Source organism: Schistocerca gregaria, chromosome 7, assembly GCF_023897955.1.
Source record: "Schistocerca gregaria isolate iqSchGreg1 chromosome 7, iqSchGreg1.2, whole genome shotgun sequence".
NCBI lineage: Eukaryota > Metazoa > Arthropoda > Insecta > Orthoptera > Acrididae > Schistocerca > Schistocerca gregaria.
The window spans coordinates 545,774,010-545,797,317 of record NC_064926.1 but is presented as its reverse complement, the minus strand read 5'-3'; the positions used below and the strand labels follow the sequence as shown (position 1 = coordinate 545,797,317).

Here is a 23,308-nt window from a genome sequence, read left to right as displayed (position 1 = left end):
ATTTTAGTCTTCCGTAATTATGCAAACATATTTTAATTCATATGGTAGCTCCCAGCCAAAGAAATCTGTTTTGTTTTCATTAGTGACAGCAACGAACTAAGGGGAAACAGCAGAATCACTAAACGTAAACACAACTCACATGGAGACTACCCACCTCCCCACTACAACTCTGAATGCTCTGTGCATCAGCCCTGGATCTATGATATTTCCAAACCGGAGCAATTTAGATAGTGGCACCCAGCCACACATCTGTAGCCAGAAGGAGAAGATACTACTCATAGGCGACTCAAATGCGCATGCACAAGTGCCCGCCCCCAACTGCTCAAATGTAAACAGCTGTCATGTCACGCTCATCAGAGGCAATTTGTTGTTAGGAAGTATTGCATATTCTTCCGAAAGCCTTTGACACACTTTGGTTGGCAGACGTTTATATCAGCAGTGTTTTTTTTGTTGTTTACGACGCATTTCCTTTGCGACTTAAGTTTTATTTTCGTTTTTTTTCTCTCATTTATGTTTTCTGCTGCAGCATAATTCTGCAGAAGCGGGATACAGTAATATCCTTCGTTAGAGTATTGGTTCTTACCAGTCAAAATCACAAAAATTTAACTAGTAACTAAAACAAGGAAAAGTTCCTGGAATTCTAAAAAATTCCCGGGTTTTTCCCAGATCGTACACACGCTGAGATTAGAAATACTTGGCTGTGCGCGTCGTTAATATTTGGTTGAGCACGCCCTTAATATTTGGCTGTGCACGTCTTTACTGTTCCACGATGCCCAGAATGTTGACGAGAAACTGCAAATATTTTGTTATACCACATCTTTTATAATATCTGATATGTCAGTTCAATAGGATAACACATGCCTTTCAGATTGTGTGTGTTCGTGTCATTTCTCTTGTGTATGTTAGGAAATAAAATTATCTCTATTTGACAGAGTCTTTACCAGAAATGAACTTGGAGTAAGAGAAAGCTGCTGCACTTTTCGACATTACAAAGAAGAATAGTGAACAAAGGCATTAGCAAGAATGTTGAAATGCAGACAACAGTGAGTCACCTTTCTACTGTGCATGTTTACCTGTTCCCATGTCCAGTTGTCAGGCCTTCCAATCTGAAAGGTATAAATATATGCCCTTAGCCATCTGCCCATTCTAAGTGCTGGGTGTACTTGTGCATCCATAGCTGTCTGGGTGCTCTACCTGCCACGCATATGCATGTGTCCATAGCCACAACAGGGTTAATATGAAGTTAGGTGTTAGGAAATCTTTTTCCAAAGGCATTTGTGTGGAGCATAGCCTTCTATGCAAGGGAAACTTTGATGACGCACCGTTCAAACAAGAAGAGAACAGATACTTTTGAAATTTGATGATACAGAAGAAAGCTGAAGATTTCAGGGCTAATCAGGTAATCACTACATGCGTACTGAATCCATTACTGTAACAACACTCATGTGATATAAGCTAAGATAAAGATGTGTCCTTACCTGTCCTACCATTTTGTACACTTTATCCCCTTCAATAAAGTATGCCTGGACTACACAATTCAGTGCTGCATTTCTTACAGAATTATCTCTATCAGATATCTGTTTGGCAATTTCTTTCAGTGCTGCTACTGGTGATGGCTGACACACAGACAAACCGTATCCTTCGATCAAATACCCCAGCAGCTCCAGACACTCTGAAATACAAAATACTGTCAGCAGTCTTCGTCTCTAGACACAATGATGGAGTCAATAGTGGAAATCTATCATCTGCTCACCTGTCCGTTGCCTGGCATTTTTTGACTTCAGACCATCCATTATGTAAACAAACAACTTAGATGCTGGGTATATACGTTCCAGTTGTTTAAAAAGACTTTTCACACTGTTACGTACGGCATCTTTTGGGTCCCCAATCTAAAAGGTGAATAATTTGTCAGCTATTAGTAGTACAATCCACGAAATATCTACAAAATGCATCACTATAACACAAAAGCACGCAGAAAAGAATATTCTTCCATATAAAAATTTAAGACAAAACTGCTGTAGAGGGAAACGTGTAAAGCAGAAGCCAAAAGAAATAATGTACTGGATACAACTGCCTACCCTATAATAAGAACAATGAGGCTTATGTTAGTGCGTATGCTTATTCTTCTTTAACAAAATCTAAGAACAGAATGTTATTACAATTCACAATTAAATTTTCTGCAAATTGTTACCCTTACTAAAAGCTAATCATCTAAATAAAGACATAAAAGACCTAGCATAAATGTTAACACTTTAAGTAATACACCAGTCCAACTTAACAGAATCTGCTCACATTTCTTTAGTTCTTCAGGAATAAACCATCCTATAACTCAATTAACATAAGCCCTTGTAACGACGCATGTATAAGTCACACAGTAGGAATTGTTCCGTTTCATTTCATAGAAGTTATTTAGTTATTTTCTGTCATAACTTACAAAATACAATGAGTCATAGGGCAGTTAAAAACCTGCATAAAGCAAGCAGTGAGACCATAGAGCGCTGAGGGCGCACACACCATCTAACAGCAGCAGGGTAAAGAAAGGTGCTGCCACCAGCCTGCGAAGTACGCAACCAATAATCTGCAACTCTGTTTTAAATTTATATCTGTAAATAATGTTTTTTGTATTAATCTCTTACATATTGTTAAGCAGGTCTTAGTTTCGAAAGTATTCTGAACCTTCATTATTAAAGAAGAGAACCACGTGTATGAATACCAAGAGCTCAGATGGCAGCCCAGTTCTAAGCAAAGAAGGGAAGGCAGAAAGGTGGAAGGAGTATATAGAAGGTTTATACAAGGGCGGTGTACTTGAGGACAATATTATGGAAATAGAAGAGGATGTAGATGAAGACGAAATGGGAGATACGATACTGCGTGAAGAGTTTGACAGAGCACTGAAAGACCTGAGTTGAAACAAGGCCCCCAGAGTAGACAACATTCCATTAGAACTACTGACGGCCTTGGGAGAGCCAGTCATGACAAAACTCTACCAGCTGGTGAGCAAGACGTGTGAGACAGGCGAAATACCCTCAGACTTCAAGAAGAATATAATAATTCCAATCCCAAAGAAAGCAGGTGCTGACAGATGTGAAAATTACCGAACTATCACTTTAATAAGCCACGGCTACAAAATACTAAAGCGAATTCTTTACGGACGAATGGAAAAACTGGTAGATGCAGACCTTGGGGAAGACCAGTTTGGATTCCGTCGAAATGTTGGAACACGTGAGGCAATACTGACCTTACGACTTATCTTAGAAGAAAGATTAAGAAAAGGCAAACCTACGTTTCTAGCATTTGTAGACTTAGAGAAAGCTTTTGACAATGTTGACTGGAATACTCTTTTTCAAATTCTAAAGGTGGCAGGGGTAAAATACAGGGAGCGAAAGGCTATTTATAATTTGTACAGAAACCAGATGGCAGTAATAAGAGTCGAGGGGCATGAAAGGGCAGCAGTGGTTGGGAAAGGAGTGAGACAGGGTTGTAGCCTCTCCCCGATGTTATTCAATCTGTATATTGAGCAAGCAGTAAAGGAAACAAAACAAAAATTTGGAGTAGGTATTAAAATTCATGGAGACGAAGTAAAAACTTTGAGGTTCGCCGATGACATTGTAATTCTGTCAGAGACGGCAAAGGACTTGGAAGAGCAGTTGAACGGAATGGACAGTGTCTTGAAAGGAGGATATAAGATGAATATTAACAAAAGCAAAACGAGGATAATGGAATGTAGTCAAATTAAATCGGGTGATGCTGAGGGAATTAGATTAGGAAATGAGACACTTAAAGTAGTAAAGGAGTTTTGCTATTTAGGAAGTAAAATAACTGATGATGGTCGAAGTAGAGAGGATATAAAATGTAGACTGGCAATGGCAAGGAAAGCGTTTCTCAAGAAGAGAAATTTGTTAACATCGAATATAGATTTATGTATCAGGAAGTCGTTTCTGAAAGTATTTGTTTGGAGTGTAGCCAAGTATGGAAGTGAAACATGGACAATAACTAGTTTGGACAAGAAGAGAATAGAAGCTTTCGAAATGTGGTGCTACAGAAGAATACTGAAGATAAGGTGGATAGATCACGTAACTAATGAGGAAGTATTGAATAGGATTGGGGAGAAGATAAGTTTGTGGCACAACTTGACTAGAAGAAGGGATCGGTTGGTAGGACATGTTTTGAGGCATCAAGGGATCACAAATTTAGCATTGGAGGGCAGCGTGGAGGGTAAAAATCGTAGAGGGAGACCGAGAGATGAGTACACTAAGCAGATTCAGAAGGATGTAGGTTGCAGTAGGTACTGGGAGATGAAGCAGCTTGCACAGGATAGAGTAGCATGGAGAGCTGCATCAAACCAGTCTCAGGACTGAAGACAACAACAACAACATTATTAAAGCTGTAACGAGTCATGGCTTTAGGCTCAAGTTAAAATCTAAAGGGATTTCCCTGCGGAAGAGCAAGGTAGGAGGAACATTGAAACAGGAAGTTCCAGCACAGTTCTCTTTCCGAGTTAGAAGGATTGCGAAGTAACAAAGTAGCATGTGGTGTGATGCCCACATACCATATTGTGTGGTAATTAAAAGGAGCACAATCATTTTTAAACGACCTTGGATGGACAGGAAATTATTGTTACACACAATTCTGCAGCATTATGTAGCTATCTTTCAAGCAGCAGAAGTGGCAATGTTATTAGACGGCCAGTGGGAAGCCTTTTACTCTGAAGGAGGCAGACATTACACTGCAGCATTACCCACTGTTCTGGCCAAATATGACGATCAGAATGATAACTTGGAAGCCACTGTGTAGAAGTGGCTAAACCATCAATTGGTAGCAAAATTGCGCCAGAGGCTGCAATACGTCATTAAAAACCAAAAAAGGACTGGGGTCAATCCAATAAAAATTAAGTTGGTTGCCTGACCATTTTTAATTACTTTAATTTTTATATGTTATTGCCCTATAATTGAGAAATTTAAATGAATTTTTAAAAAATTACCTTTCACCTTTACTGAATTGCGGCCATGTTCATTTTTAAGTGCGTGACGACGTTTCAGTTTAGAGACGTTAGCAAAAATATGAATATCTCCGCACTGGGTTAAGTTACAACATTGCAATTAACACGATTGTTTTTAGGTAAGTGTCTTCTATAACAATGTCTATTACACAAAATACTCTAAATTCAAAAATCAGCCAAAATGACCTCCAAAGTTTGGTATCCAAATCCACTTTTTAAGCCCAAAACTAAGTCTTTTTCCTATGATTAAATATCATACACTACTAGCCTCATATTGAGCAAGAACACTTACAAATGTTTCTTTAATTTTTTATGAATTTTTGAAATTTGAAAATTTTCATTTTTTGTAAAGTTTGTGGTTAGTTCTCAGGTGGGACTGAATATAAAAGTATGATTTTTGCACAGTTTGTACACCTAAATGATAGCAATGTATTGTAAAAATTTCAACACTGTTATCTGACTGAACAACGATATGAATTTTTGGAAATGAGGAGATAATTCACATTACTCTGCACTGTCTCATGGCTGTTGCCTATTCATGTGCGACATTTGCGGGATATTATCAATTATTATTGAAGTAAGATACGGAATTATACACAAAAAGTGGAAACCACTGAAATAAACATTTGTATTATTTTGACTTACTTAAGTATTTTCAATTAACATCCTTCGAGATGCGGCTATTGCTAAACCTGGTGGTGAATGTTAAGAACACTTATTTCTTCAGTCAGCTTCTGTTGTATAGAATAAGACTTCCCAGTTACTGTGGCAAGTTCAAGCACTTAAAGTTTCCTTACAACATTTTTCATAGATATCCAAACTTTGTCACTAGTAGATTTCTTGAATGATGTTCTTAGGCCAGCAGGGTGGTAAAAATGCACAAAAACATAATTGTTTTCCAAACTTATTCTTTCTACCTCTGCAAGCCACCACTTTCCATCTCACACACACACACACACACACACACACACACACACACACACACACACACACTATGTCATTCAGCGCTAATGACAGATGTAATTTTACTGACACAAGGATCCTCAAATTTTAGTTTCTGACGTTACACAGCATCGAACAAAGTTTTCTGCAATGCAAAGGAATTTGTGGAAATGCCTTATTCCTTTTATTGCTACACAGGTTTCAAATCTGGTTTGAAGTGTTGTTTTCATATGCAGAACCACTTTCTTTTTCAGAAAATAAGTAATGCCTTTAATATTATCCTTGCAAAAGACAAACATGTCATGGGTGCCTATGCTGTATCTTTCCCCCGTAGTGCATATCGTTTCGGTACTCAATAGTACTGAACGGTCTAGTGCTCGACTTAAGATTCCCTGTGTTATTCAGTATGCATTTCAGTAGCAATACCATTCAGGTCTACAGAACTGAAGCGCTGTTGTCGCTTCGCATCGCGCAAACCAATCAAAAGCAAGGGGTCGCAGATCCACGCATGCGTATTGCAGCGTGCGCAGCGCCACGAACACAAAGCGGCTAGCAGATGACACAGGCGCGCTATTCATCCAAGTTCCGAAAATTGGGTTTACGTTGCCATAACGCATGACGCCACATTCTATCGAGCTGATGTACCCGCCTTCATCGCCCTTGCCTCCTCCTCAACAGTATCAGGCGCACTATATCCATCTCTATGATTCTCAGCTGAAATGCATAAAAAATTTTACAGTTTCTCTGACCGCAAGTTTCCATGGATGCATAATAACGATAGCATATTTTGACTGTATTCTGCAGATTGTCGTAAATGCCGCAATATGTCACCTTATTCACACTGACATCGTGTTTTGGATTGTGTGTGTGTGTGTGTGTGTGTGTGTGTGTGTGTGTGTGTGTGTGTAAAACGAGAAATTGAGTCTGAGAGTTTCAAAGAATAAGAAGAAAAACAGAATGTGGTTATAACACACTTAGAGATCCAAATGATTAAATAGCCCACTTCCCTATATGATGTGTCAACAATTTGGATATTAAAAAAAACTGATCTTAAAAACGCATTTTCGAGAGCTCCTGCAGTTCAGCGAAGTTTACAACATGCAACTCCTGAATGAAAATGTTTCGTATATGGTGCTACAGTCTAAAAATATTACGGAAGTGATCTTTCATCTCTGTCTACTGTGGTTGAGGATTCGATCGCAGATAAATACTTGTGACAAGCAAGATTATGGAGATGACTGCTGCTAGTTACATTCCCAGTAATTTAAGTTGTGATCTCTATAACTGCATACTCTGAAATCGCTACATATTCGGGAAAAATGGTGAATTATTCCCGACAAGAAAAAATATAAAGGTCACTGTCAGTTGTTTTCGCACACAGCAATTTCATATTTTAAACACACAGAAATCACGAAATCATTACTGAGGAAGTGCGCTCTTACATGTAAGCAATAACGAATTTGCAGAAAAATCTTAACTTACACGAATAACAATGTCTCAGAACGTGTTGCAAATATGAAGAAGGAAAATTTTTTTTGCATCCAGCCATGCGCGAAGCCGCGACCTTTCGTATCGCATTCACGCGCGCTAACCACTTTGCCACGCCTAACATTAGGCATGTGGTTATCAATTCTTGTAGTATTGTGTAGGGGAACGTAGGCTGACTTTGTTGCCAAACTGTGCTGCGTAAGTCATAAATGCGCGATAGTTTGGAAGGTTTCCAATATCAGGCTTCACATAATTGCTTTCCATTGTTACTTGAAAGTTGTAAACACGTTTCAATAATTACTAACTAACCCATTTGTGGGAAACAGTTCACAAAGGCACTAGTAACGTCAGTTCACACTCGTGTAATATATGTAAGCAAAGCCAATGTCTCGATATTTAATGATGTTTAAATTCTTATTTGCATCAAAATAACACTTATTTTGAGAGAATATTGACCAAAAACTACTTAGCTAAAACCGCTAAATATGTTTAAAATAACAAATTATAGGTGTACATAAACCACAGCTCACCGACTGACAGGGCCAGACCGAAATCCAAAACCTCTCGGTACTAATCTAATACACTGATCAATATGAAAGATACAGAATAGGGCCCCTGTACTGCGAGAATTTGGTCTGTGGTTGATCTTTGTAGGCTAGCTTTACTTCACATTTTGTTGTAGCTCTTACTTCATCACATACATTTTAACCATGGCATGATGCACGAAAGTGCCATTCAGCCTCCAACCAAAAGTCTACTTTGTGGTTGCACAGATTTGAAAAATTCTTTTCGTTCTTATACTGACTACCACTTCCATCTGAAAAGTACATCAGCTTCTCAATCTTGGGAAAACTTACTTTTATGTAATTTATTATATACTTTTGAAACCATTGAACAGCCAAAGTGTTGTGCTCCAAGAGTCGCTTAGAATGCAAATTGAAGATCTGCAAACTTCATCTTTCTCATTTTTAAAGTAGAGAATAAATGGATGGTCATTGGCCCAGTGGTACTTTTTTATTGCATCCTGAATCACAAATGTAAAATTTTCTACAAAATCAGCTAGCACTATGCATTCAGTTTCGTGAAGTTTTGCTTTTTTGTCCTTCAAAAAACTTACTTTGGAATTTAGAAACATAATGGTGACAGTTTTTGTAAGTTATCAATTTAATATTCTAAGTACACTTCCCAAGATTTAACTATTTTACCATTTCTGTCCTGTCAGTTGTGACCCACTGTTTGAAGGTAATACTGTCTTGCATTTCCTCATATTCGTGAAACAATTCAATAACGGTTTCCTTGCCAGGGCATTTATTACACAAACTTATCATGCAGTCATAACTGTTAGTGTCACATACTATTAAATCTAGTAATTCTTTGTAGTTAATATCACTGAGTTTTGCACCCACAATCATCAGTTTGACATTTTGATGATAGAAACAAACACATACAGAGTGTGTCCCTGAGGATCCAGCCAAAATACACCACTTAGGGCAGAGGTCACAAAATTTTGACCTTCCAATTTTACATTCAGGATGAGAACTTTTGAAAGCTACATAAAGTTCATTTAAATTTGACAACACTAGTCGTTTCTGCTTTGTTACTTTAAATCCATTTATAAAAACTCTTTTGTTATCTTTGCAACCCGGGCACATTCTACTGTTTTCATTATCTTCAAAAAACTGCTGGATCTATTTAATTGTCTCTTCACTTCTACCTACTCCTTTCTCCTTTCCTAAAACTGGGAGAATGCCTTGCTCTTTTACCAATTTTCGGGTTAGTTTAACCAAACGATGAGAAACGTTGAATTCATGAAATATTTTTTCTCTTGACCACGAGTCAGGGAGCAAACTTAAAATTTTAACGTTTTCCTCTTTACATGTCACTGAACATTTAATTTTTAATTTCTCTATTAAGCTGAAATGTTCAGCGCCAGATGATGCTGGTGGTGGGTTTTCTTCTTTAGAAATAACGTTGATATCTGTATTATTAAAGCATGATTCCAAGTCTCTTCTAATTTTGTATGGAATTTGTTGTATCTTATTTTCAATAATTGCTATTCTTTTTCTGCTACTTAATTTTATTATTTTCGAAGCAAGATGTTAATCTCTCTAAATTAATAACAAATTACACACAGAACAAAGAACATAACACAATATACACTCTCAAAGTGTGTATATCCACTCTAACAGAGGTTTCAGAACAGACTAACAACAACAGTGCCACACCCAGCAGTAAAGCACTACTTTATTGACAACAAACCTAAATGTAAATGGGCACTGTTATTACCATGGACAAAAAGTGAATGTTCCTATTGCTTAATATTGCATTATTAAAAATAAATAAACTAAATGAATATTGGGTGATAGTGTTAACTAAATATGTGTCACAAATTTTATTACAATGAAACAATAAGCCATTTAAATAGGCAACAGCCATAAGATCAGTTTTGGAGTAATGTGAATTATTTCCTCATTTTCAAAAATTCATACCTTCGTACACAGTCAGATATCAGAGTTAAATTTTACACTACGTTGCTATATTATATATGTGTACAAACTGTGCAAAAATCCTATTTTTATATTCAGTCCCACCTGAGGTAACTAACCACAAACTTTACAAAAAATGAAAATTTTCAAATTTCAAAAATTCATAAAAAATTAAGGAATCATTTGTAAGTGTTCTTGCTCTATATGAGGCTAGTAGTATATGATAACTAACTACAGAACAAAAATAGACTCATAAATCACTTCTCGTTTGTTATTTTTCGGTCTAAAAAGCGGATTTTTGAAAATTTTGATATGAAACTTTGGGGGTCATTTTGACTGGTTATTTTTGAATTTAGGGTACTTTGTGTAATAGACAATGTTGTAGAGGACACTTTTCTAAAAACAATGTCAATTGCAATGTTTTAACTTAAGCCAGTGATTTGATATTCAAAATTTCGCTAATGTCTCCAGACTGAAAAATTGTCACATGCCTACAAATAAAAATGGCTTGCATCCAGTAAACGTGCAAGATAAATTATTTTAAAAACTGTTTTGAACTTCTCAAATATACAGCAATCACACAAAAAAATTAAAATATTTAAAAACGGTCAAACAACCGTCAACTGCACCACTTCATATGGATTGACTCACTAGTAGTATTTATTTCTATGGTGAAGTTAAGTATATTTTATTTTCCATAGTGACAGATATATTGGAAAAGTCACGATTCGTCGTCCTCTTGTACAAGTTAAGTAATACAAACTAAGTGTTTATAAGAGCAACAAGCTTTATGACAGTGATGTTACTTCAGTAGACGTTTAGTGTGTCCTTTTCACATAGTGTGATATTTAATCAGCAACATTTTCAGATCATAAGCTGGTTATATCTAAGCCTACATAAAGTGCTTAAAATGATTACTGCCACATTATGCAAAGCATCAGATTTTGTACACAAAGTACCATTTATTTTATTACACTGACAAGCATAATAAAAGCAGTTGCAGAAGAAGACAATGAAAGGTAGTGTCCACACTTTCATTACTACAAAAATATCATAACTGTAATATTCAGAACATACAATTTTACTGATGCATGGCGTATGACAAACTAAATTTATGTTTCAACAAAAGTGCAGGAAAGTGTTTTTGCTACATTGCATTGAAGCACTATTAAGTGAAAAATCCTTCACTTTGAAAATTATCAGGAAACATAAGTATAAAAATACATTTTTCCAGTCTGTGCTCAATTCTGTGTAAAGATAATGTTTAAGAAAGATGTTCATTAGTTTCAAAATTACAAACACCACCACCACAGTAGCTACACATCTTCACTGCTTAACAGACTCTTTTCACTCACCATTTCAGTATTTATTTTATATAAAAGTGCCTCAAGTTTAAAATAGATTTATTCTGTACTGATGAAAGCATTTTTTGCTACAGTAACAAAAGTAATACATGTGTAGGGTCCATATTGTTTGTATGTTGCTATTTCAAAGTGGTTATGACTCATGTTGTGTGCTCTCTTCCGCCCTGTTTGCTTGTGAAATTACTATATTGGTTCCCATTGTTCAAAATTAAAGATCTTGTAGCAAGGGGTTAACTCTGCAATGCTTTAAGTGATTAGTGAAATTGACATTGTGGTCTTACTGCACATGAGTGTCTGCCCATTGTTAAGTACAAGTCCGATTCAACCACAGTAATTTATAAGCAAAAGCTGATCTGTATAAGAATGTAATTGGTTGGGGCATCGCACCCTGCCTTTCTACACTTTTATACTTTTTATTTACAGCAGAGATCTGCAGGCACAGATTTGGAAACATTAACACAAGTAAAATTACCCACAAATAATAGTTACTGTAAATGAAGAAAGTGTTTCAAGTACCAACAATGGAAATTTTGGAAAAGGGGCTCCCAGTAAGCCTTTACAGGGAATGTTTTTCACCGGAATGACACCCTCATAAAAATAAACGAAAACATTTGTTAATAAACTCTTCATACAATATTTTTGAATAAATCTGTCATGGTTGCAGTACATATGCTTGGCAACTAATTTCGAACCAACCAGTTCATTCTCAAGCCTGACTTAATGAGCCTGCATTTAAACTGCCAATCTCTATACCAAACATGAAACTGGCAACACATGCTTTACAAAGTAATCACATATGACTGTCTCAGTCAACATGTGGCTATTTAGCAAGAGAGAAATAGTTTGATTCTCACTAAGTAGGCATATTTTGTTTGCAATAGTCTTCTTTGATTACACTGTACAGCATGTATTGCCACTTTGACATTTATTATTAAGATCAAGCATTTCAATGCAGCCTCAGAATGAACCAGTAGGCTCAAAAGTAGTTGCCAAGCATATGGACTATAAACTGACAGGGAAACACTTCACAAAATATTAAAAGAGGATGCTGATCCTGTATCAACAAAATTTTGACACTGAAAAATAAATAAATAAATAGTGAAGAAGCTTACCTTTAAAATGAGATATGGCACAAATGACAGTGCCTCCTGTTCAAACATGTTGTAATTTTCTTCAATTAGGGAGTCAAATACCGTATGCAGATACTCCAGCCCCTTCAATATCACTGATGGGTTTGTATCAAAGAAACGCAATGTCATCCATTTTAGTATTAAATCCAGATTAGCAACTGTTGCAGCAGGATTGTTTGGCAGATCCTGAAGGAATAATATCACATTAAAATTAACTGATTAACCTTCCATGAAATCTGTACACGAAAACATTTTTCCAGCTTTTACCTCATTCAGCATGTCAATGGCCTTCAAATGGTACTTAAAATCTGAATGGAACATGTTGGCTGTTAGCGTTCTGTTAACATTGGCAGCTGTCATAGCATCTTTCAGCTGCTCCACAAACTCTTCCCTCGGTGATGTGAAGTTCCATTTCAGTACCTAAACCAAACCAGTTTTTAAATAACTGTTTCTTTGTGCACTTGTAAAAAGTCAAGAAGCAAATACTGAGTTAGCAAAGTAGGGAAAAAACACATAAAACCTTATCACACTAATGACACTATATGTAAGCATGTGTCTGGAGGTTATATTCCGAGGTGTTTGTAACAGAAGTATGATTTTTAGAATGAAGCATAAATCCAAAACAGATCAGGCCTTCAAAGTTGAGAATGGGATTTCTTGCAACCACTAGACTAATTTCCAACAGAATTGGGTCATTTTGTAATGCTGTCCATATAGTCAACAAGTGGATGTTTTCAGTTCTCTTCCATAATCAGTTGCCTTTTGTGCATAGACAAATAATGATTGGGGGTGGGAGAGCAGAGGGAAAAATCAAATTTGCTACATGGCTCAGAGTTTCAAGACTTCACTTAGGGTGTCAGCACTGGAACCAGTAATAATTTAGACAGTGGCAATGTTACACAGGCCTCATTCTGCTTTTAGCTCTCTTCATACAATTGCATTTCGCAATCTTTCATGAAGAAAAGGTTCATACAGTTGTTTGGCCAGTTAAAAAGTCTGTCTACCTGCTTGCCTTCAAACAGGGGGTTTGAAAGACAAAGAATACCTTGGATTACACTAACTTCACTTAAAGGTTTATTCAGCACTTTCACATACAAGAGCGCAGAGTGAACTGCCTCCGGCCAGAACACATATAGTGTATATACAGTTACAGGACATTCCAGTACAATGATTCATGACATTTGTGGATACTTCTATAATGTACTCAAACCAAATGAAGAAATTATAATTTTACAGTTCAGGTGAGTTTTGAACTCACAGCCCTACACGCAACAGTCTAGTATCATAACCACTACACTATAGTGACTGTGCTACTCAGCTACTGCAACACTGCTTCCTCCTTAAGAGAACAGCGTCTCTGTGTTACGCCCTCCTAGTTCGGGAACAAGTCATCGGTCCTGCATGCTCCAACTCCCGATGACTGATAGTCCTGCCAGTGAACTTCTTAGAACTTCTCTTGCCGCTAGGCTCCATCAGCTTTCTGCTTGTTGCCTGTCGCTGGAGGTTCGAATTTACCCTGGGTTGCAGGATCTTTACAGAGCTTCATTCGAAGGACGTGGAATGCATCTCTGATCTTTGGTCGTCTTCTGTCGGGGTTGAAATCTCCAACTTCATAAGTAACATCAGACAACTGTCTTACAATCTTATAAAGTCCAAAGTGGCACCTGAGGAGCTTCTCAGTAGACCAACCTTCTGAACCGGAGTGAAGATCCAGACAAGCTCACCAGGATGGTAGACAATAGGGTAGTGGCTCGCATCATACCTTTGACGATCGTTTCCTCCAGCCTGCAGCATGCAGAGTCAAGCTAACTGCCGAGCTTCCTCAGCTCTGGTTAACACCTGGCCGACGTAATTGTCAACCACGTTATCAGGAGGTAATGGAAAAACAGTTTCTGCTGTCGTCGTCTCATGCCCATGCACCAGGAAAAATGGCGAAGTCCTGTGGTGTCTTGTTTGGCGGTGTTGTAGGCAAACATCATGAAAGATAGCACCCTATCCCAGCTGCTCTGCTCAATATTGATGAACATTGATAGCATGTCAGTCAAGGTCTTATTAAGAAGTTCAGTAAGCCCATTAGTTTGCGTATGGTAGGCAATCACATGATGACTAATGTTGCACCGACATTTTATCTCTATCATAAGATTCAATTGAAAAACTTTCCCTCAATTTGAAATTAACGACCTCGGGGCCCTGCGTTTTAATACAATGCCTTCTACGATGAATTTGGCTACCTCGAATGCTTCGGCTGTTTTCACGGCTTTTGTAATGGCATAGTGTGCCAAATAATCAGTGCAAACAATAATCTATCTACTGCCACTAGCAGACGTTGGAAATCTGAGGTGGCCAATCCAAACACACTGGAAAGGTGTTTCAGCTGGTGGAATTGGCAGGAGTCAGCCAGCTGGTTCCCGAGGAACTGCCTTTCTCCTCTGGCACTCTCGACAGTGTGACACAGTGACAGACACTGTTAAATAAACCTGGCCAGGGAAATCTCTTGCAGATCCAATTGTAGGTCTTAATATACCCTAATTTCTCAGCCTCAGGTGTGTCATGGAATTCCTGTAGAACATTAAGTGCACATGTTTAGAAATCACTGGTAGCCACCTCTTTCCAAACAGATCAAAGTTTTTCTTACAAAGTAATCCATTAATTACCTTAATATGTCCTTTCACATCCTCTGACCGATTCAAGGCAAGCATAATTTGGGATATCTTGGTATCCTCCTCCTACTGAGCAGAGATCCTGGAGTGCAGTGAGACAGCCGCTATCTTGATCAAAGTCTTGATGGTTTTGAACAGGGTTTCTTGAGAGACATTCGGCATCTTGGCGTTTTCTTCGAGTTTTGTACACTATGGTACTGTCATTCTTGAAGACGTAGTGCCGACCTGGCAAGGCGTCCTGTTGGATCCTTAAGAGCTGTTAACTAACAAAGTTAATGATGGTCTGTAACAACTGTGAATGGCCTTCTATAGAGGTACTGTTGAAATCTGCACATGGCCCAGATCACAGCGAGACACACTCTTTCTGTAGTTGAGTAGTTTCTCTTGGCTTTTGTAAGTGTCCTAGAAGCATAGGCTATAACCTCCTCTTTTTCCATCTGAAATTTGCACCAGAACAGCACCGATCCCATACCCGCTGGCACCTGTGTGTAATTCTGTAGGTGGTCTCTCATTAGACAGACCAAGTACAAGGTCAGTTGTCAGAGCTGTTCACAGCACATAGAAAGAACCTTGTTGATCACCACCCCAGGTAAGTATAGCATCTGCTTTTAACAACTCTTGGAGATGCCTGGCTTTGATATGAAAGTTCTTGATAAAAAAGACGGTAATGAGAACATAATCCGAGGAAGCTTCTCACATAGGAAATTCCATTACAGATCTCACCTTTTCTGGGTATGGCTGCACACCTTTGTTTGACAGGTGTGTCAGAGTTTTTTGGTTTCTTTTGCTCCAAAGAGAGACTTTCTGGGATTAAGTTTCAGTCCGCCTTGTTGGAGACACTTGAGAACAGCCCTAAGTATTTTTGTGTGTTTATCAAACGTCTGAGAACACTGTAATGTCATCTAAATAACAAAGACACAGCGTCCACTTCAGGTGACTTAGAAGATTATCCATAATCCGTTCAAAAGTTGCTAGTGCATTACACAAACCCAACAGCATTACCTTAAACTCATACATGTCCTCAGGGAGTATGATTGCAATTTTCTCACGATCAGCCTCATCTACTTCGATCTGCCAGTATCCCAAGTACACGTCCATGGTTGAGAAAAACTTAGCCCCTTCACACAATCTAGGGTATAGTCAATTCGTGGAAGAAGGTAAACATCCTTTTTAGTTATCTTATGAAGCTTCCTGTAATCAAAACAAAAGCACCAACTGCCATCCTCCTTCCTAACGAGAACCATTGGTGTCAACCAAGGGCCCTGCAAAGAATGAATGATTTCATTCATCATTTTCTCTACCTCATCGCGAATTATTTGGCGTTCCGTTGCCGACACACAGTATGCTCTCTGGGTTATGGTCTCCAGTGCTTCACCATCGATTTGTGTAATTTGCTCTTTACATGTGGATTGAAGCAGTCAGAGAACTCCTGAAGAATGGCAAGTAGCTTCTTCTGTTGTTTCTGGTGATAGGTGAGCTAGAAGATCTCGTCTCTTAACGGTAACGCTAATTTCGCCCACAGACACTGGGCATGGGAGGTTTCTATGGCGCTCAGCTGTTCTTCAATTAATGGCTCAACGTTTGCTACGCACCTGCATCTTGGAAGGATCTGCAGTTCTCGGCGACAGTTAACTATCCACAATTCACCGCATCTGTTCTTAAACGAGACGACAGAGGCTCAGAGGCTGGGATGACCAAGTTAATCTTCAGTGATATGCTTCTCTTACATTCCACTACACGATCCATGGGTTGATGCATGGCAGGACACATGACTGTTACTTTTCTAGTGCTGACTGCAAGAACGGTTACTTCATCTAGCACACACAATCTCCGCACACACTGATGTGCACCTTCCTGCCCACAGTACCTCATCTCGTCTACCATAATCTTCGAACGACCACACACACTAATCGCCTGAGAAGCTTTCAAAATGTCCCATTCGAGAATGACATCGTGACTACACTCGTAAGACAATGAATTCTAAGGTCTGTGTATGGCCACTTTTATCCACACAAATGGTATCTTCCTGTAGCTTTCACGTATTTCCCATTAGCCACCTTCAGCAGAGATGTTTTGCTGTCGACGAATACGCTTTTCTGCAACTAGCGACGGTACTTCTAAGAAACGACTGAATACGATGCTCCAGAGTCAGCAAGAGCTTGGGAAGGTCGGCCATCCATGAGGATATTGATGTAGTTTTCTATCATTTTTGTAATGATAGACGTCTGAGGATTTTTCTCTTCAGTGGCCTCACCTCCAAGAAAGATCACATCCTTTACTTTTTCAGGTTGCGGCAGGTGGGTGAACAGCTGGAGCTTCTAAACGGCGATGGAGAACTTGATCAGCGTGTTGGGGAGCATCCTCTCCAGCGGCTAGCTAGCGGCGATGGTGACTACATCGTCCTGCACCATCATCATCATCTTGTTCATCTTCGTTGTCCTGGAGTTGGTGTTGGCTAATATCAGTCTGCTGTCTTCTGCAGCGGGTGTCATCAAACATCAGCCGCCTTTCTTGACAATAGTGCACCATATGTTCCGATCATCCGCAGTCTAAACATACTGGTTGGTTATCCCGAGTCCTCCAAACGCCCGTCTTCCTTGGTACCCAAACAGTTTCCTCATGCGGCATTGTAGGAACGTAACTTTGCCTGGCTCTACTATTTTACAGTTTTAAAGGGAAATGAAGGATGAGAGATTGGGTTCAATGTCTGTTCCACTTCCTCCCTTATGACCTCTAAGTGTGTGTGTTTTTGCTCTCGGTGCAATCCAAATGCCTTCCGAACTTCCTCTCTCACTATCTGACGAACACTTGTGAAATCAGTTCCTTCCTCCATCACAGACATCGATACGACATTTGGAAGCCGTTCGAACTTCTTGCGTTTAATTCTTTTTTGATGCATTGTCTCAATATACTGGCACCATTTTATGAAGTTTTCTGCTGTCAGAACCTTCGTCAGGAATAGGACTGTGTCCTCAGCAACCCTTCACGAGATGTGCAACTATCTTCCTCATTCATTCTAGTGGTGGTGGTGGGTAGTGTTTAACGTCTTGTCGACAACAAGGTCATTAGAGACGGAGTGCAAGCTCGGGTTAGGGAAGGATTGGGAAGGAAGTCAGCCGTGCCCTTTTAAAGGAACCATCCCGGCATTTGCCTGAAACGCTTTACGAAAATCACGGAAAACCTAAATCAGGATGGCCGGAGACGGGATTGAACGATCCACTGTTTTACATAACTCCAAGACGTCTTGAATGTAGGATGCTGTAGTTTCTCCTGGACACTGTGCCCTGCACTTTAATTTATCTTGAACCTTGCACTTGTGTCATGTGTCACCAAAATACTTGCGCAGTTCCACCTGGAATACTTCCCAGCTTGTGAACTAATCCTCATTGTTCTCATACCATTGCTTGGCAGTGCCCTCCAAGTAGAAAAATACATTAGCCAAATACACGGTGTCATCCCATTTGCTAAATTTGGCTATACGCTCACATACCTTCAGCTTTGTTTGGATCTAGGCTATCGTCACCAGAGAATCTGGAAGGATGTCTCGTGGTGGCACACAGTTGCTGTCATCTTAACATCCTCTCCTCCTCCTGTCTCCAGTTGATTGTGATCTGTTGAATATGGCTCCAACTCTGGTTTCTTGCCACGTGAACGTCAGCCCTGTCATGGCCTCAAGGGAGCCACTGTGTTGTCCATAATGTGTGCTATCACAAGTTCCAATACCCACTGCCTCCACCAGAATACTATCACACAGAAGGTGTGAGTACATGAATGATTAACACTAACTTCACTTAATGAAGGTTAACTCAGCACATACAAGAGTGCGGAGTGAACTGCCTCCAGCCAGAACACACAAGGTGTATATACAGTTATAGAACATTCCAGTACAATGGTTCTTGGCATTTGTCAATACTTCTAGAATGTACTTGAACCAAATACAGAAATTAAAATTTTACAGTACAGGTGAGTTTTGAACTCACGACCCTCCATGCAACCGACTAGTATCATAACCATTACACTACAGTGACTGTGCTACTCCGCTTCTGCGACAATATGTAGTGTATACACAGGGGATTCTAGCATCAACCAGGCATTGGATTTTCAAACCCTATTTAACCAGTTTTCTCAAGAAATATATTTTAAATATGTATCTACATCTAAGGCTGATCAATATTTCATCCACAGTTGCACTGGCTCCTAAAGTATGAGCTGATTGGGAAATTGCCACAGCTGTATCACAGTTCAATCTTAGAATTCTCTCTTCATTGAGAAAGCAAACCTCTCTGCCAACTTTACAAGCCAAAAAATTTCCATGACCAGTCCTGTCTGTTTAAAACAGATTCAGCTGCTTCCTTGTTAGACCTGAAGGCAGAAATTAATAGCAGAATTCCCAATAAACAATTTATTTCAATGGAATTTGTTTCCCTGTACTCAGAGATTCTGACTGGCTTATTGAGAAATTCCTGAATTTCCAAATTTTTTACATTTCACAACTATATCCAATATATCTTTTGAGAAAATTTTCTGGTATGCTTCCACATGCACATTTTTTTGTAAATTTTTCAGATTTCCCGGCAGCTTCAATAAATTGTGGGGTGGTAGTCTTACATTTCAGGTTGGCACTGACAGCTCATTTGTATCAGCTTTTCCCATAAAAATAATTTACTTGGCTGATCTGTGTCCCTGTTGTCTTCACTTTCAGTAACGTCCGACATCTCATCTACGTTATCAGATTCATTGCCAGATCACTCACTGTTTCATGATCACTTTGAATAGAATTTTCAACGGTAATGTTGCTCTTGGTGACTGTTCAGATTAAGATAATCCCATCACATTTCTCAATTCCTCTTAGCACACATTCCTCAAAGTTAGGACCTTTAGTGACAACATTTTTGGATTTGCGAGCATAATATCTGAACTGAAAATATTACACTAACTGCGTTACGGAATCCTGGGGACTTAAGTTTGTTGTTTACGATGTTTGTCTCGGTAACAGGCTGCAGTCACCTAAATAGGTGACTTGGCTCCCACCGTAGAAAAGTAATGAGCGGTGCGTACTCCCTGATCAAGAAATACACAAGTTACTGCAACTTCCTACTTCCCTGGAGTCAGAAACTCCAGACTCCACAACACCAGTCAAGGGTTAATATAAAAACCTTGCTTTACAAAGGCTTGTCTATGGCTCAGAATGACAAACTTTTGAAGAAAGCAATACAAATGTCAAAAAGTGGTTTCACCATCCAAGAAGTCTCTCCAAAAGGGATCAATACGTATTTACAAATGCTATACTTCAAAGGGGACTTTAGGAGGTGTGACACACATTTTGATCACACACTCAAGCCCGTAAGTTAAAATATCCATACATACAGCATGACCCAAGTTAATTTCTTTGGCACGAATAAGAATAATTTTTGTATCACATACTGATTTTACAGTAGATAGTGCATTATTCATAACTATTATAGACGACATCACATCAGCAAGAATAGGAGACAAAGCACTGTACAACAAATGTGCCATGGATACCATACATTGGAATCCCCCCCACGAGAGAGAGAGAGAGAGAGAGAGAGAGAGAGAGAGAGAGAGAGAGAGAGAGAGAGAGAAGAGAGAGAAGAGAGAAAATCTATATTAACCTTGTTTCTTTACTTTGTCTGCATTAAGTGGAACTGCTCTTACATCAGATAGATGGAGATTATCGCAATGACAGAGTCATAACCTATGCTGATGATCTGTTGGTAGTTTTATCAGCAGACACAAGATCAACATTAGATAGCAAAAATAGCAGTATCCTCTACACAACATGATAATGGTACAATGTAAACAAATTAAAAACCATGGTTCATAAAACAGCTTATATACTAATGAAAGTACACTAACAGACACCCAGTGATAAAACTAAACAATATATACATCGAAAAAGAGAGATCCGCATGATACTTTTGAGTAAATGTCCATGACAAACTTTACTTCAACGAATACACAAAACAAACAATGAATAAGACTGAAAAATTTTTACACGGATTAGCACATTTCAATGCCACACAATACACACTGCCCATCACACATAACATACCACTGCACCGACTAAGAAACAGTAGCAGAGGTTTAGGAAAAACTTAAGCATGGCCACTGCTATTACCAGTTGTTCCATGAAGTACAGCATTATAGAATGGGACATGCTCACAGCCAGAATATTCCTTGACCTGAGCAAAGCTTTTGACTCAAACCATGAGCTCCTCTTAAAAAAAAAAAAATGCGGCCGTACAATATCAGTGATGCATCAATGAAACTTCTGTCCACCTATCTGGTGAATCAGAAACAGTGTACCAAACTTACACATGAAACTGACGGTAAGATCTTAACCTTTAAATACACAAGTGAAACAGTGACACAGGCTCAATTCTTGGATCTTTCCTCTTTTTAGCTTATATTAATGATGTTGTACAACCTGTTAACTCGCACATTGTAAATTATGCTGATGATACCTCAGTTTCATTTGATGGTAAAGACTGAGGAACAAATTTTCAGCAAGTAATGGTATACCAGAATTAAGTTCATATTTCCATGCACAAGGAATAAAGGTCAATGTAAATAAATCCCAGGTGCTAATATTTACAACTGGCAGCTCACACCACTCGTGTAAATGAGGTACGCGGCATAGTTGCAGAGGAAGCAAACGAGTTTAAATTTCTAGGAGTCCATCAGAACTCAAACCTCCAGTTGTTTAGCCACATTAATGCCGTATGTAAGAAAGTCAGAAATGGGCTGTATCTTCTTAGCCAACTGTCCAAACTGGTGCCCACCCACATGCTTAAAACTGTGCATTATGGGACAATCTATCCCCATCTTAGCCATTGTACAGAAACATGGGGTTGTGCTGCAGACATTCACCTTAACAGAGCCCTATTGCTACAAAGAGAGGGGGTTAAGGATTATACATGGACTAGGCTACAAAGACTCTTGCCGTGATGTTTTCAGACAACAAATATTTCACTATATACTCTTTCCATCTTTATAAATTACTTTTTTGTCCCACAGAAAACTGAAGTAACTAAATGTGGTGATATAAATGACCACACCACCAGGTCCAAAGAGCATACTTACTGACAGAGAACAAGATTAAAAATGACGGGCCAAAGCCCATATACTAACGAAATGATATGGTACAATAAACTGTCAGAGTCCATGAAAAAAAGTAATAAAAGCAATTCAAATCAAAACTAAAAGAATTCTTAGTTGAAAAGTGTATTCACTCAATGAATTTTAAATGGTTAAGTTTAAGAGCTGTAAAACAAAACATAAAAAAATAAATGGCTGTATTAATTTGTGTAACATGTAATGTATTTTTTGATAAGCACACATTTATTGTTTAATTACTACCTGTAATGCTAAGATCTAGATGTATTTTATGTCTGTAACTGTACTTGACTTTTGCAAAAGCCATTGATTACAACACGCAAAATAAAAAGTAGCATGTTTTGTAGCAAGCGTGCAGGCGCACAGACTCATCCCTGTGATGAACAGGATAACCGTGAGGCCCGGACAGAGGAGTGTCCTCCTGATACTGACGGGCATCAGCATTACCTAAGTAGAGGCACTGTGCGAGATGTTCGTGTCTTTCAAATAGATGTAAGCCTCAAATATCATGCTGAATTCCACTGGCTGAAGATGGCAAGACCTGGCAGGGAACATACAAGACAAAACACTGAGCAAAAACTGAAACTGAATTCTTGGCCTGTGGACACCTGGTAATGAGTGGGACCAAAGCGATAAGGGTCGCAGGGGCTGTACACATTCTCCAGTGGGGGGACAGCACACAACACCCAGCCGTAAGTTAGCTTCGCCCAGCTGGCAACGATGCACGGCATCGCCATAAACAAACCATTTCATCTGCTAAGCGAAGAATGAGAAGTTCCAGGGTGTATTTTTTTTCTCTTTTTAGCCCCCCCCCCCCCCCCAAAAAAAAAAACACTGGCATTTCCCCCAACGCATTTGAACTTCCCTGATATTCCAGAACTTGTGGCAAATAATAGTTGTTACACACAAAATTAAGAAATTTAGTTCACCGGCAACAATGTAACGTAAAACCTATGCACAAAAACCATCTTGAGTCTCACAAACAAGTTTTAATCAAGATATGTACAACTTAAATTATTGGAGAAAAGCTTTTTTAAATAAATGGATGTAATTAAGATCCAGTGTGATCACAATTTGAAGCCAACTTCAGTGAAGTTGG

At 38.8% G+C, this 23,308-nt stretch overlaps 1 protein-coding gene across 1 annotated transcript in view; it reads right to left on the bottom strand.

The window, feature by feature from the left end:
• The window catches only part of LOC126282471 (protein mini spindles), a 127,412-nt gene that overhangs the window by 23,577 nt on the left and 80,527 nt on the right, over positions 1 to 23,308 (bottom strand). Inside the window, exons 22-25 of the mRNA XM_049982127.1 lie at positions 12,677 to 12,829; positions 12,392 to 12,595; positions 1,754 to 1,889; positions 1,479 to 1,672 (exon numbers count right to left, since the gene is read on the bottom strand). Of these exons, the coding sequence (XP_049838084.1) occupies positions 1,479 to 1,672; positions 1,754 to 1,889; positions 12,392 to 12,595; positions 12,677 to 12,829 (687 nt within the window). The remainder of the gene's footprint in view (positions 1 to 1,478; positions 1,673 to 1,753; positions 1,890 to 12,391; positions 12,596 to 12,676; positions 12,830 to 23,308) is intronic.